Source organism: Mesoplodon mirus (genome assembly GCF_964341445.2).
Source record: "Mesoplodon mirus genome assembly, chromosome: 11".
Lineage (NCBI taxonomy): Eukaryota > Metazoa > Chordata > Mammalia > Artiodactyla > Ziphiidae > Mesoplodon > Mesoplodon mirus.
The window spans coordinates 67,557,865-67,571,316 of NC_138987.1; the positions used below are offsets into that span (position 1 = coordinate 67,557,865).

At 40.0% G+C, this 13,452-nt stretch overlaps 1 protein-coding gene across 1 annotated transcript in view; it reads right to left on the reverse strand.

Annotated features, from left to right (window-relative positions):
* Positions 1–1,719: 1,719 nt before the first annotated feature.
* The window catches only part of GNS (glucosamine (N-acetyl)-6-sulfatase), a 53,933-nt gene continuing 42,200 nt past the window's right edge, over positions 1,720–13,452 (reverse strand). The window contains exon 14 of the mRNA XM_082636474.1: positions 1,720–4,464. Within this exon, the coding sequence (XP_082492600.1) occupies positions 4,389–4,464 (76 nt within the window). The 3' untranslated portion in view covers positions 1,720–4,388. The remainder of the gene's footprint in view (positions 4,465–13,452) is intronic.

A 13,452-nucleotide genomic window follows, 5' to 3' on the forward strand; every position in this document is an offset into this window, starting at 1 on the left:
GGTTATCCAATTTGTTGGCATATAATTAGTTGTTCATAGTACTCTCTCATGATCCTTTGTATCTGTGGTACAGTTGTAATGTCTCCCCTTTCACTTGTGATTTTACTTAATTGAGCCCCTTTTATTCTTGGTGAGTCTGGTTAAGGGTTTGTCAGAGGAGCTGTTTTCACTTTGTTCTCGAAAGTCATGCTGTGGAGCACAAGAAGCCACTTGAATGGTAGTGTCAACTCCCCTTCTTAGTCTGAACCTGTGTTTTCCCTGTAACTACAGATAGCAGGGGTGAGTTTTCAATCTACACAGTAATGTCCTGGGGGTCAAGAAGAGAGTAATTTCCTTTCATAACCCAGCCCACGTCCAGGCAGAGTAGGCACTGACTCAGACGTGAGGGAGGGTAAAATCCTTCTTACATCAGAGGAGAGCAGAGTTTAATAGACAGATGTCTTCAAAGCCACATCTTTGAAATCTTGACTCTCTGACTAATGAACTTTGTGAGCTTGGATAAACTGAGGAAAGCAGCTTGTTGGCAGAGCCATTTTTATCACAATAAATACTAATTACAACCATTCTATGTATTTCTCTGCCCTTTGAGAACCTATCAGCATCAGTCAGAGGGGCAGGTTGTGAGGATATATAAGACCTCAGGCCTCACCAGCAGAAGGTGGTTATGAAAGCTTCCTCTCAAATACTAAGATTTAGAACTGTCAACTACTCTGTGGTACTCCTGAAGCCAGCTCCCATGTCCCACATGCAAATCTTATATAGTAATTCCTAGGCCATCAGTAAAGGTCTCTGCACAGTGCGTTCAGCTTGGGGCCTTTAGGTTCTCTGCTCTTGCTGCTACAGACTTCAAGGTACACACGTGACTAGCCCTTTAAACCCACGGCAGGCAGAGAAAGAAGGTGAAACAAATACTAAATCTGTACAGTGTTTGGTTCTACAGGGCAGGGTACAGTCTCAGTGGGAGTGGGGGGGGGGCTACAAATTAGAAAAATGGATTTAGTAGAGTCTGTACTTACCCTCACTTTGAGTCTAAGTAAATAATTGTTCTCCTCTTCCTTGGTGGCTTGATACTGTGATAAACTCAATTACTTGTTTTTCTTATAGTAGTCTGGAAACTTTATGGGTATCTTCTAACATCTTGTTTTTCTTATAAGAGGCAACCTACTAGGTCTGGGGTTGGCAAATTATGGGGTTTTTTGGGTAAAGTTTTGTTGGAACATAGCCATGCATATTCATTTGTGTTGTCTATGGCTACTTTTGTACTGAAGCAGCAGAGTTAAGTAGCTGTGATAGAGACATAGCCTGCAAACCTAAAATATTAACTATCCCTTTAAGAAAAAGTTTGTCAACTCCAGTAGGACTTACTTCTCATTTAGGGCAATGGATCCCCTGACTGAACATCAAGGCAAGGCACCTCTGACGGTGAGCTTAGTTTATAATTTAAAGCTGGTCAAGGTAAGTTTTTTTTTTTTCTCTCCAAACTGTAAATGCATAACGATTTATCAGGAAGGATTTTCTACATGGTGCTCATTCAGGGATACGGGGCAGCAGGGACCACACATATACACGAACGAGGTTTCCAGGTAGGGAGTATGGTACCCGATGCGAGACAGCCCATCTCCAGTACTAGGTGAGTGATTAAAACATTAAACAGTATACAGCAAAGAACATTTTGTCAAAATTACTACTTGTGGACTAAAACAAAGGACACATTCCCACTAGAACAGAAATAAATTTTAATTCATTGAAAAGTGCAGCAGTGAACAGGGTCCTTCAAAGGGCACTTTCTTAGTCAAATGACTGAAATGACACAGAGCCAGGGCAGAATAACTTCTAAGAACAGATGATGCAAACACATGAATTCACAAATTCAGGTGGACCTAAGCGGTGGTGAAACAAGACTCAAATATTCCCACCTAGTTCCACTGGTGGATCAGTTTAATACCCTTTGCTTTCTCTTAATAAGGATCCTAGGACAATTTATCTTCTTTCATTAAAACACTAGTCCTTAGACACAAAAATATAACCTTCCATGGCTATCATTACTATTTTGTACAAAAACCCTACTGTTGTCAATTAAAATGTATTTTGCAACAGCACCATTGGTCAAATTCAAAGATACTCAAAAGGCATTCCCTACTTTTTAGTTGTAGGGAATGTTATTTTACTTGAGGGAGAGCTTTGTAATAGGAAATCTTATAAGGCAAAATCTCTATTCTTCCCCAAGACCTCTGTTCGTTCCTAATGGTTACAGTTTTCTATTACCAATACATACGGACCTGGTCTTCTTAAAAGGGAAAATAATCAAAATTCACATCAGTACAATTAAGAGAGAAACAAGGCAAGCCTCTTGCAGTGGGGCCCTTGTATATATCATTCTGAAAAATTCCAGTGCATTTTGTGGTCTGCTAGTCTAGAAACAGGACTCTTTATGAAAGATGATTTTAGTGTAGATCCAGAATGCAACCAGTCTAAGAGAAAAAGTCAAATTAGAGGCCATTCAAAAATTAGGGTACAAAAGGCTTCACTGCATTCCCTGCCCTGCCCATCCCCCAAACAAAAGTCTGATGAATGTAAGAGCAGTGGGACAGGAATACTATCAGCAGCTGATTTGTGTCACTCTTACGATATCATCTGCTTTCAGGAACCAGCATCATAAAACTGAATAATATGACATCCATCACAGTACAAGACCTGGTAAGAGTTGGTTTCTCTTTATTCAGGAATAACCATGGTCAACTTCCATTAATGTGGAAGCCGACTGATTTATGTTAAGCTGACTGATTTATGTTAAGACTCAAAAGTATAGAATAAAGCCAATACCCATACTCAACATTGTAGTTTGCTTTTAGTTACAAAATTGTTAGAATTTCTTTTCCTAAAATGGTCACAGCAGAGGTATTCATTTCACTTGCCCATTTCACCTCTAAATACCACCACAGTTACTGGGATTGTATGAGGTAAAGGAATAAACCCAACAGCTGTTAACCCAACATGGCTATCTGGAATTGTGATAGAAAAGTTACTTATGGCCATGTCTTACAAAGTGCTTAAAGCTCAACCTAGGACCTTACATAAAGCTAAAATCACTACTGCCTGAGTTGAACAGGTTATAAACCACAGTTCCTCCTCCTCCCCTGCTGCCACATCACCAATTAACCTTCTTGTGAAGAAAACACAAGAAATGGGATTGGTCTTCGAGCCAAGAGACAGAAATGCAGGTGTTCTAAACAGTGAGGAAATCTCAAGAAGATTGGGTTTCGACAGAGGAATAGTGAATTAGGCCCAAATTACACAAGCCTCCAAAAACTCAAGAAGTTTTCTGAAAGGGAAGAAGGTAAGTAGTTGGTATTCTGCATCAACTCTAAGGAATTCCTACATCTTCTAACAAATGAACAGAATGTCAGCAATATGCAGAGGGAGTCTCACAACGTCACACATGGGACTAGAACCCAGGCTCCCTGCTGGACAGGCACTTACTACACCCTGATTTATAGCCCTTCAACCTGTCAACCAGAGAGCCCTACCTACAGAAGGCCCTCAGAAAACACAACCTTCACCAACCCTTGGAAGTTCTTCTCTGCTGAAATACTTAACCCACTTTATATTTCAGATCCGAGAAAGGAAAGTATCAAGAGAAGAGACATTCCCCAGATACCCCTGGTGTTCACTGGCACTCCATGTGGTTAGCAGCCCCTGGAAAGTAGATGTCCATCACCTTCAGTAACAACCTGGAATTAGCCTTTACCAAAAGCTTGCTACTGTTCTATTTCAATGTAGCACCAGCCCAGAATTTCCAAAAAATGAACAGAGCTTCATGGATGCGTTTTGAATTTGTGATCCATTGTGATGGATATTATAAACAGTGTATTTCTACTGATCTAAAAACAATGGTATTTGTTCTTAATCAGATGGTTCAGCTCTGATGGTTATTCTTCAAGCCATGTGATATTAGTATTTTTGATAGGGAAGTGTTCAATCGCGAATGCTATGCAGGTCCTCTGATTTTAGGTCAAGCATATACCAAAACTCTTGCCCCCTAAAGCACTGCCATTTATCTGAATGGATTTACAAATCTAGACTTTGACCACATGGGGAATAATCAAGAACTGTGGCCCTAGGACAGAAAGGGTTTGGTGAGAACAAAGACCTCAGGAGTATCATCATCAGTTGAATAAAGGGACCAGGGACAGCCACTCCTGACACAAAGGCAGAGTTCACAGTTTAACACATTGCACAAGGAAGTCAGCTGATTGGGTTGCTTGTTCAAACAGGACTTAAAGCCAGTCCAGAAACCCTTCCAGGCATGGTCTTGAAGACTAGCTACAGACACCTACTACAATCACTTCATCAGAAAGAGGCGTGCAAGGGATCCAACCGCAGAGGTGCTACAGATGTTTTGAAAACCTTCGAGTCCTGACACTGCCATGATTGTTGAACATGAGGCGAGGGTCAAACCTATACCTGGGCACAGAAAAAGAAAAAAAACAATGTCACATTAACTACAATTAGCCATTGAGTACTTCACTCAGAATATTAACTGGGAAGAATGGCAGGAAGGGATACAAAAGGAACAATTAAGTCACCAGAAGGGCATCTAGTGGGAAAGTCTGTAGTACAAAGCAAGAGTACTTAGTTAATTAAGAGCATTTCCATCACAAGTCAGCAAGCACAAAATAATATAGTGGAAGTGGAGAGGAGAGGAGAAAACAGAAGTAAGGCTAATCCTGAAAGGGGTTAGGAGGAAAGGTTTGAGCTTACTTTTTGCAGGGGTGGGGGGCGATCCCTCAACTATAAAGCAGCCTGGGGACTAGCAGCCTAGTCCTTGCTGAAAGCCCTTCCAGCATTTTCAAAGCCCTGTCTTTTCAGTTTAGACACACAGACTGTGGTGGGTAAGAACGCAGGTCTGCACCTGACAGGAGCTTGAATCTGGCTCATTATGAGCTTAGGTAAGTCACCGACCCCTCTGGCCACCAATGAAACAGGAAGGCAACTCATATAAAATATGTGGCACATAAAATCACTTATTTACCACCCGTGGGGAAGTAAGAATGAATGCCAATGGTAACAAGTTGAGACCTGGCAGACATGAAGAACACAGACTGGGGGTTTCTCTGGTGGTCCAGTGGTTAAGACTCCGAGCTTCCACTGCAGGGGACACGGGTTCCATCCTTGGTTGAGGAACAAAGATCCCGCATGCCTCACGGCATGGCCAAAAAAAAAAAAAAAAACTCCACAGGCTGGCTGGACTTTGTGTGATCTGGAAATAACATTGTATTTTACTTTGATCTGCTACCTTATGGTAACAGACACTAACTCTTAATATTATTTTATAGCAGGGGTTGGCCAAGTTTTTCTGTAAAGGGCCAGATAATAAATATTTTAGAGTTTGTGGGCCACAGTCTCTGTCCCAACTACTCAACTTTGTTGCTGAAGTGCAAAAGCAGCCCCAGGCAATACATAAATAGATATTTAATCTTTGTGCACTGTATTCCAAATGGTGGTGTCTGGAGTGGGCCTGTGATATCTAGTCTGCTGGCACCCACTCTAGAAGATTCTATCGGCCTGTTTGGTAGGTAAGAATAAGCTATGGCTAAGGAATTTAAAAGAAAACCAGGTGGAGTTTAAATATAGCTCAGGCTAACACCAGCAAGGCCAGCATCTAGAATCTTAGTTATAAGCCTCCAGAATGTGTGCAAGACAGTTAGTTATGGTTAAAAAAACAAAGCAATTTCATGGAAGAAGTCTTGAGAGAGTAAGGTGTTGTTGAGACCATCTGGACTGTGTATGTGACTTAGCCCCATTAAAGCCTCTATATAAACCTCAAGATTCTGCCAGGTGGGTGCGGAGATCTACTCATCTTGCAGCTGCCCAAGACAAGCCTCTCATACAAGCAAACTGAGGCTTGTTCAATTAAGATAATGCACCAAATATCAACGGCTGTTTTGAGGATGGAGATATAAGATGGTGGAGAAGAGGGATGTGAGCTCACCTCTTCTCATGAAAACACCAAATTCACAACTAACTGCTGAACAGCTATCGACAAAAAAACACTGGCACTTACCAAAAAGATATCCTACATCCAAAAACAAAGAAGAAGCCACAATGAGACAATAGGAGGGGTGCAATCGTGATAAAATCAAATCCCATACCTGCTGGGTGGGTGACCCACAAACTGGAAAATAATTATATCTCAGAGTTCTCCCACAGAAGTGAAGGTTATGAGCCTTGCATCAGGCTCCCCAGCCTGGGGATATGGCATCAGGAGGAGGAGCCCCCAGGGCATTTGGCTTTGAAGGCCAGCGGGGTTAGACTGGGGCAAAGAGAAACTCCACTCTTGGAGGGTGCACACAAGGTCTCGTGCACACCAGGACCCAGGGGAAAAAGCAGTGACCTCACAGGAGCCTGGGCTTAACCCACCTGCTGGTATTGGAGGGTCTCCTTTGGAGGTGGGGGGGGAAGCTGTGGCTCACTACAGGGACAAAGACACTGGTGGCGGTAATTCTGGGGAGTGCTCATTGGTTTGAGCCCTTCAGGAGGCCGCCATTTTCTCACCAAGACCTGGCCTCACCCAACAGCCTATATATAGGCTCCAGTGCTGGGATGCCTCAGGCCAAACAACCAACTGGGTGGGAATACAACCCCTCCCCATCAGCAGACAGGCTGCCTAAAGTCTTCCTGAGCCCACAGCTGCTGGCTAAACACACCCCTTGACATGGCCCTGCCCACCAGAGGGACAAGACCCAGCTCCACCCACTGGGCAGGCACCAGTCCCCACCCCACCCCTCCCAAACAGGAAACCTGCACAAGCCTCTTAGACTGGCCTCATCCACCAGGGGGCAGCAGCAGAAGCAAAACAAACTACAACCCTGCAGCCTACAGAATGGAAACCGCAACCACAGACAGTTAGACAAAATGAGACAGCAGAGGAATATGTCCTGTACGAGGGAACAAGAGGAAACCCCAGAAGAACTGAGTGAAATGGAGACAGGTGATCTACCCAGAAACCAATGCAGAGCAATGATAGTGAAGATGAACCAAGATCTCAGAAAAAGAGTGGAGGCACAGATGGAGAAGACAGAAGATCTAAAGAACAGAGCTGAACAACACAAAAACTGAAGTGAACAATACACTAGAAAGAATCAGTGACAGGATAAATGAGGCAGAACAACAGGTAAGTGAGCTGGAAGACAAAACGGTGTAAATCACTGCCACAGAACAGAATAAGGAAAAAAGAATGGAAAGAAATGAGGACAGTCTAAGAGACCTCTGGGACAACATTAAATGCACCGCATTATAGGGGTCCCAGAAGGAGAAGAGGGAAAGCGCCTGAGAAAATATCTGAAGAGATACGAGCTGAAAACTTCCCTAAAATGGGAAAGGAAACAATCACCCAAGTCCAGGGAGTGCAGAGAGTCCCAGGCAGGATAAACCCAAGGAGGAACACACTGAGACACATATTAATCAAATTGACAAAACTTAAAGCCAATGAAAAAATATTAGAAGCAGCAAGAGAAAAGCAACACATAACCTTATGGGGATTCCATTGTATGTTATGTGTTGCTGATTTCTCAGCAGAAACTCTGCAGGCCAGATGGCAGTGGCACAGTATATTAAACTGATGAAAGGGAAGAACCTACAACCAAGATTACTCTACCCAGCAAGGCTCTCATTCAGAGTTGACAGAGAAATCAAAAGCTTTACAGACAAGCAAAAGCTAAGAGAATTCAGCATCACCACACCAGCTTTGCAACCAATGTTATAGGAACTTCTCTAGGCAGGGAAAAAAAAAAAGGCCACAACTAGAAAATTAAGAATGAGAAAGCTCACTAGTAAAGGCAAACAGACAGTAAAGGTAGGAAATCGTCAAACAGACAGTAAAGGTAGGAAATCATCCACACACAAATATGATATCAAAACCAGCAACTGTGAGAAGAAAAGAGTACAAATCCAGGATACTGGAAATGCATTTGAAATTAAAAGACCAGCAAATTAAAATAATCTTGTATATATATACAGACTGCTATATCAAAACCTCATGGTAAATGCAAACTGAAAATCTACAGCAGATACACACACACAGAAAAGAAAAAAGAATCCAAACACAACAATAAAAAGTCAGGCATCAAATCAGAAGAGAACAAAAGACGAAGGGGAGGAAAAAGACCTACAAAAGTAAATCCAAAACAATTAACAAAATGGCAATAAGAACATACATATTGATAATTACCTGAAATGAAAACGAATTAAATGCTCCAACCAAAAGACACAGACTGGCTGAATGGCTACGAAAACAAGACCCATATATATGCTTTCTACAAAAGACCTACTTCAGATCTATGGACACATACAGACAAAGTGAGGGGATGGAAAAAGGTATTCCATACCAATGGGAATCAGAAGAAAGCTGGAGTGGCAATACTCATATCAGACAAAACAGACTTTAAAATAACACCCCACTTTCATCAATGGACAGATCATCCAGACAGAAAATCAATAAGGAAACACAGGCCTTAAATGACACATTAGACCAGGTGCACTTAATTGATATTTATAGAGCATTCCATCCAAAAGCAGCATAATATACATCCTTTTCAAGTGCACATGGAACATTCTCCAGCACTTATCACATGCTGGGCCACAAAGAGAGCTTCAATAAATTTAAGAAAACTGAAATCATATCAAGCATCTTTCCCATCCACAACACTATGAGATTAGAAATCAACTACAAGAAAAAAACTGTAAAAGCCACAAACACGTGGAGGCTAAACAAAATGCTACTAAACATCCAATGGATCAGTGAAGAAATCAAAGAGGAAATCAAAAAATACCTAGAGACAAATGAAAACAAAAACACAACAATCCAAAACCTATGGCATGCAGCAGAAGCAGTTCTAAGAGGGAGTTCATAGCAAGCTTACCTAAGGAAACAAGAAAAATCTCAAACATCCTAACCTTACACTTAAAGCAACTAGAGAAAGAAAAATAAACAAAACCCAAAGTTAGTAGAAGGAAAGAAATCACAACATCAGAGCAGAAATAAATGAAACAGAGATGAAGAAAACAATAGAAAAGATCAATGAAACTAAAATCTGGTTCTTTGAAATGATAAACAAAGCTGATAAACCTTTAGCCAGACTCATAAAGAAAAAAAGGGAGAGGGCTCAAATCAATAAAATTAGAAATGAAAAAGAAGTTGCAACTGACACCACAGAAATACAAAGGATCATAAGAGACTACTACAAGCAACTCTATGCCAATAAAATGAACAACCTGCAAGAAATGGACAAATTCTTAGAAAGGTACAATCTCCCAAGACTGAACCAGGAAGAAACAGAAAATATGAACAGACCAATCACAAGTACTGAAATTGAAACTGTGATTAAAAAATTCTCAATGAACAGAAGTCCAAGACCAGATGACTTCACAGGCAAATTCTATCAGATATTTAGAGAAGAGTTAACAGCTATCCTTTTGAAACTATTCCATTGAAACTATTCTCCAAAACTGCAGAGGAAGGAACACTCCCAAACTTACTCTATGAGGCCACCATTACCTTGATACCAAAATCAGACAAAGATACCACAAAAAATGAAAATTACAGGCCAATATCACTGATGAACATAGATGCAAAATCCTCAAAATACTAGCAAACCAAATCCAAAAATACATTAAAAGGATCATACACCATGATCAAGTAGGATTTATCTCAGGGATGCAAGGATTTTTCAATATCTGCAAATCAATCAGTGTGATACACCACATTAACAAATGAAGAATAAAAATATTTTCATCTCAATAGATACAGAGAAGCTTGTGACAGAATTCCATACCCATTTATGATAAAAACTCTCCAGAAAGTGGGCCTAGAGGGAACCTACCTCAACATAATAAAGGCCAATACCTACATTGTTAGGCCTACACCTAACATCATGCTCAATGGTGAAAAGCTGAAAGCATTTCCTCTAAGATCAGGAACAAGACAAGGATGTCCACTTTCTCCATTTTTATTCAACATAGTTTTGGAAGTCCTAGCCACAGCAATCAGAGAAGAAATACAAAAGGAATCCAAATGGGAAAAGAAGAAATAAAATTGTCACTGTTTGCAGATGACATGAAACTATACATAGAAAATCCTAGAGATGCTACCAGTAAATGACTAGAGCTCATCAATGAATTTGGTAAAGTTGCAAGATACAAAATTAATATGCAGAAATCTGTTGCGTTTCTATACACTAACAATGAAAGATCACAAAGAGAAATTAAAGAAACAATCCCATTTACCGTCACATCAAAAAGAATAAAATACCTAGGAACAAACCTACCTAAGGAGTCAAAAGACCTGTACTCTGAAAACTATAAGATGCTGATGAAAGAAATCAAAGATGACATAAACAGATGGAAAGATATACCATGTTCTTGGATTGGAAGAGTCCATACTGTCAAATTACTGTACTACCCAAAGCGATGTACAGATTCAATGCAATCCCTATCAAATTACCAATGGCATTTTTCACAGAACCAGAACAAAAAAATTTTAAATTTGTATGGAGACACAAAAGACCCTGAATAGCCAAAGCCATCCTGAGAAAGAAAAACAGAGCTGGAGGAATCAGGCTCCCTGACTTCAGACTATATTACAAAGCTGTCATCAAAACAATATGGTACTGGCACAAAAACAGAAATATAGATCAATGGAACAGGATAGAAAGCCCAGAGATAAGCCCACACACATATGGTCACCTTATCTTTGATAAAGGAGGCAAGAATATATAATGGAGAAAAGATAGTCTCTTCAATAAGTGGTGCTGGGAAAACTGGACAGCTACATGTAGAAAAATGAAATTAGAAGACTCCCTAACACCATAAACAAAAATAAACTCCAAATGGATTAAAGACCTAAATGTAAGGCCAGACACTATCAAACTCTTAGAGGAAAACATAGGCAGAACAGTCTTTGACATAAATCACAGCAGCATCTTTTTTGATCCATCTCCTAGAGTCATGGAAATAAAAACAAATGTGAACCAAGGAAACCATAAACAAAATGAAAAGATAACTCACAGAATGAGAGAAAATATTTGTAAACAATGTGACTGACAAGGGATTAATATCCAAAATTTACAAATAGCTCAAGCAGCTCAATATTAAAAAAACAACCCAATCCAAAAATGGGCAAATCTAAACAGACATTTCTCCAAAGAAGACATAAAGATGGCCAATAAACACATAAAAACATGCTCAACATCATTATTAGAGAAATGCAAATCAAAACTGCAATGAGGTATCACCTCACACCAGTCAGAATGGCCATTATCAAAAAGTCTACAAACAATAAATGTTGGAGAGCCTGTGGAGAAAAGGGAACCCTCCTAAACTGTTGGTGAGAATGTAAATTGGTACAACCACTATGGAGAACAGTATGGAAGTTCCTTAAAAAACTAAAAATAGAGCTATCATATGATCCTGCAATCCCACTCCTGGGCATATATCTGAGAAAACGATAATGTGAAAAGATACATGCACCCCAATGTTCACTGCAGCACTATTTACAATAGCCAAAACATGGAAGCAACCTAAGTGTGCATCAACAGATGAATGGATAAAGATGTGGTACATATATACAATGGAATATTACTCAGCCATGAAAAAGAACGAAATGATACCATCTGTAGCAACATGGATGGACCTGGAGATTATCATACTAAGTGAAGTAAGTCAGACAGAGAAGGACAAATATCATTATATCGCTTATATGTGGAATCTAAAAAAAAGATACAAATGAACTTATTTACAAAACAGAAATAGACTCACAGACTTAGAAAACAAACTTATGGTTATCAAAAGGGAAAAGTGGGGGGAGGGATAAATTGGGAGTCTGGGATTGACATATACACACTACTATATTTAAAATACATAACCAACAAGGACCGACTTACACAGGGAACTCTACTCAATATTCTGTATTAACCTAAATGGGAAAAGAATTCGAAAAAGACATATATGTATATATAGCTGAGTCACTTTGCTGCACACCTGAAACTAACAAAACACTGTAAATCAACTATACTCCAATATAAAATAAAAATTAAAAACAAAAAAAACAAACCTTGCCTGGAAGTCAAGAGATCTTGCTAAACCAGTTCCAAACAGTTGACCTTTTGGCAAATCACAACTCCAAGCACTGTTTCCTCATGTGAAATTTACCTGTTTGGGCTCTAAGGGCTATAGGGGAATTCTATGGTTGAGTCCTTCTAACACTTAACGGGGCTGCTGTATCTGACCTCTGTGGCCCAACATTACAGTCCAAGATGTCCAAGTCTCATGACCCTCTATGCAAGATTTAGTTAGATGCTGGCTTTAAATTCCTAGAGTCAGTCAGCGACTGCTATAGACATCTAACTTTATTTAGTTTGGTAAAACATTCTGAGCAAAGTAGCTGTTAGAAACTGGAAAATCAGCATGTGTCAATTAGAAGTCTAGTGCTTCTATCTTAGAGAATGAACTTCCTATTTCAAGGAACTGCCACCAAATGAGGATCCATTTCACTAACTTGGAGGAAAGATTACAGCTGAGTGGTCAGAATGCTTGATCAGTAACTAATTACACAGTAACAAGATTATCCATATAAAAGTTAATTAGCTTAAATGATATAAAATTATGATATTGTCTTTTTACATTGTTACCTTTAGTTTGCTGGCATCCATGTCTCTTTGGCTCTATATACACTATTTAAAAGCAAAAGTACTACATTTTTTTTTTTTTTTTTTTTGCAGTACGAGGGCCTCTCACTGTTGTGGCCTCTCCCGTTGCAGAGCACAGGCTCCGGACACGCAGGCTCAGCAGCCATGGCTCACGGGCCCAGCCGCTCCGCGGCATGTGGGATCCTCCCGGACTGGGGCATGAACCCGTGTCCCCTGCATCGGCAGGCGGACTCTCAACCACTGCGCCACCAGGGAAGTCCTACATTTTTTAATAAATAGTCTACAATCCCCTTTCTCTACTCATTCACATACATTCCTCACTGATTTGGATTGAAGATACCACTTCACATGAAGGTAGCTAAATAATTTACTAGTTTCCATCAGCTTAGGACATCATTCTTCCCTCTCGCCTACAATCAGAGTATAAGAACTGAAATAATCCTTTCCCAATGAAAGTCTGATTTTGAATTTTATAATCTTCAAGCAAAAAATGACAGGCTTCTTGCCACACACAGCTCAAATGCATGGTGTGTTGACAGCCATGTTACTGATGAAAAGTTACTGTTTAAGAGGATGAGAGTAGGAGGAACAGAGCTGACTTACTAGGTGAGCGTTAAATATCTTTCCAACCTTCATATATTACAGCAGGCTTATTTATTTCGACACTTGAGAGTTCATACTTTCTATTTCATTGTGTGTATTTAATATATTAAATTTACTGGCAAGTATTCAAGTTTCTGTAATTGGG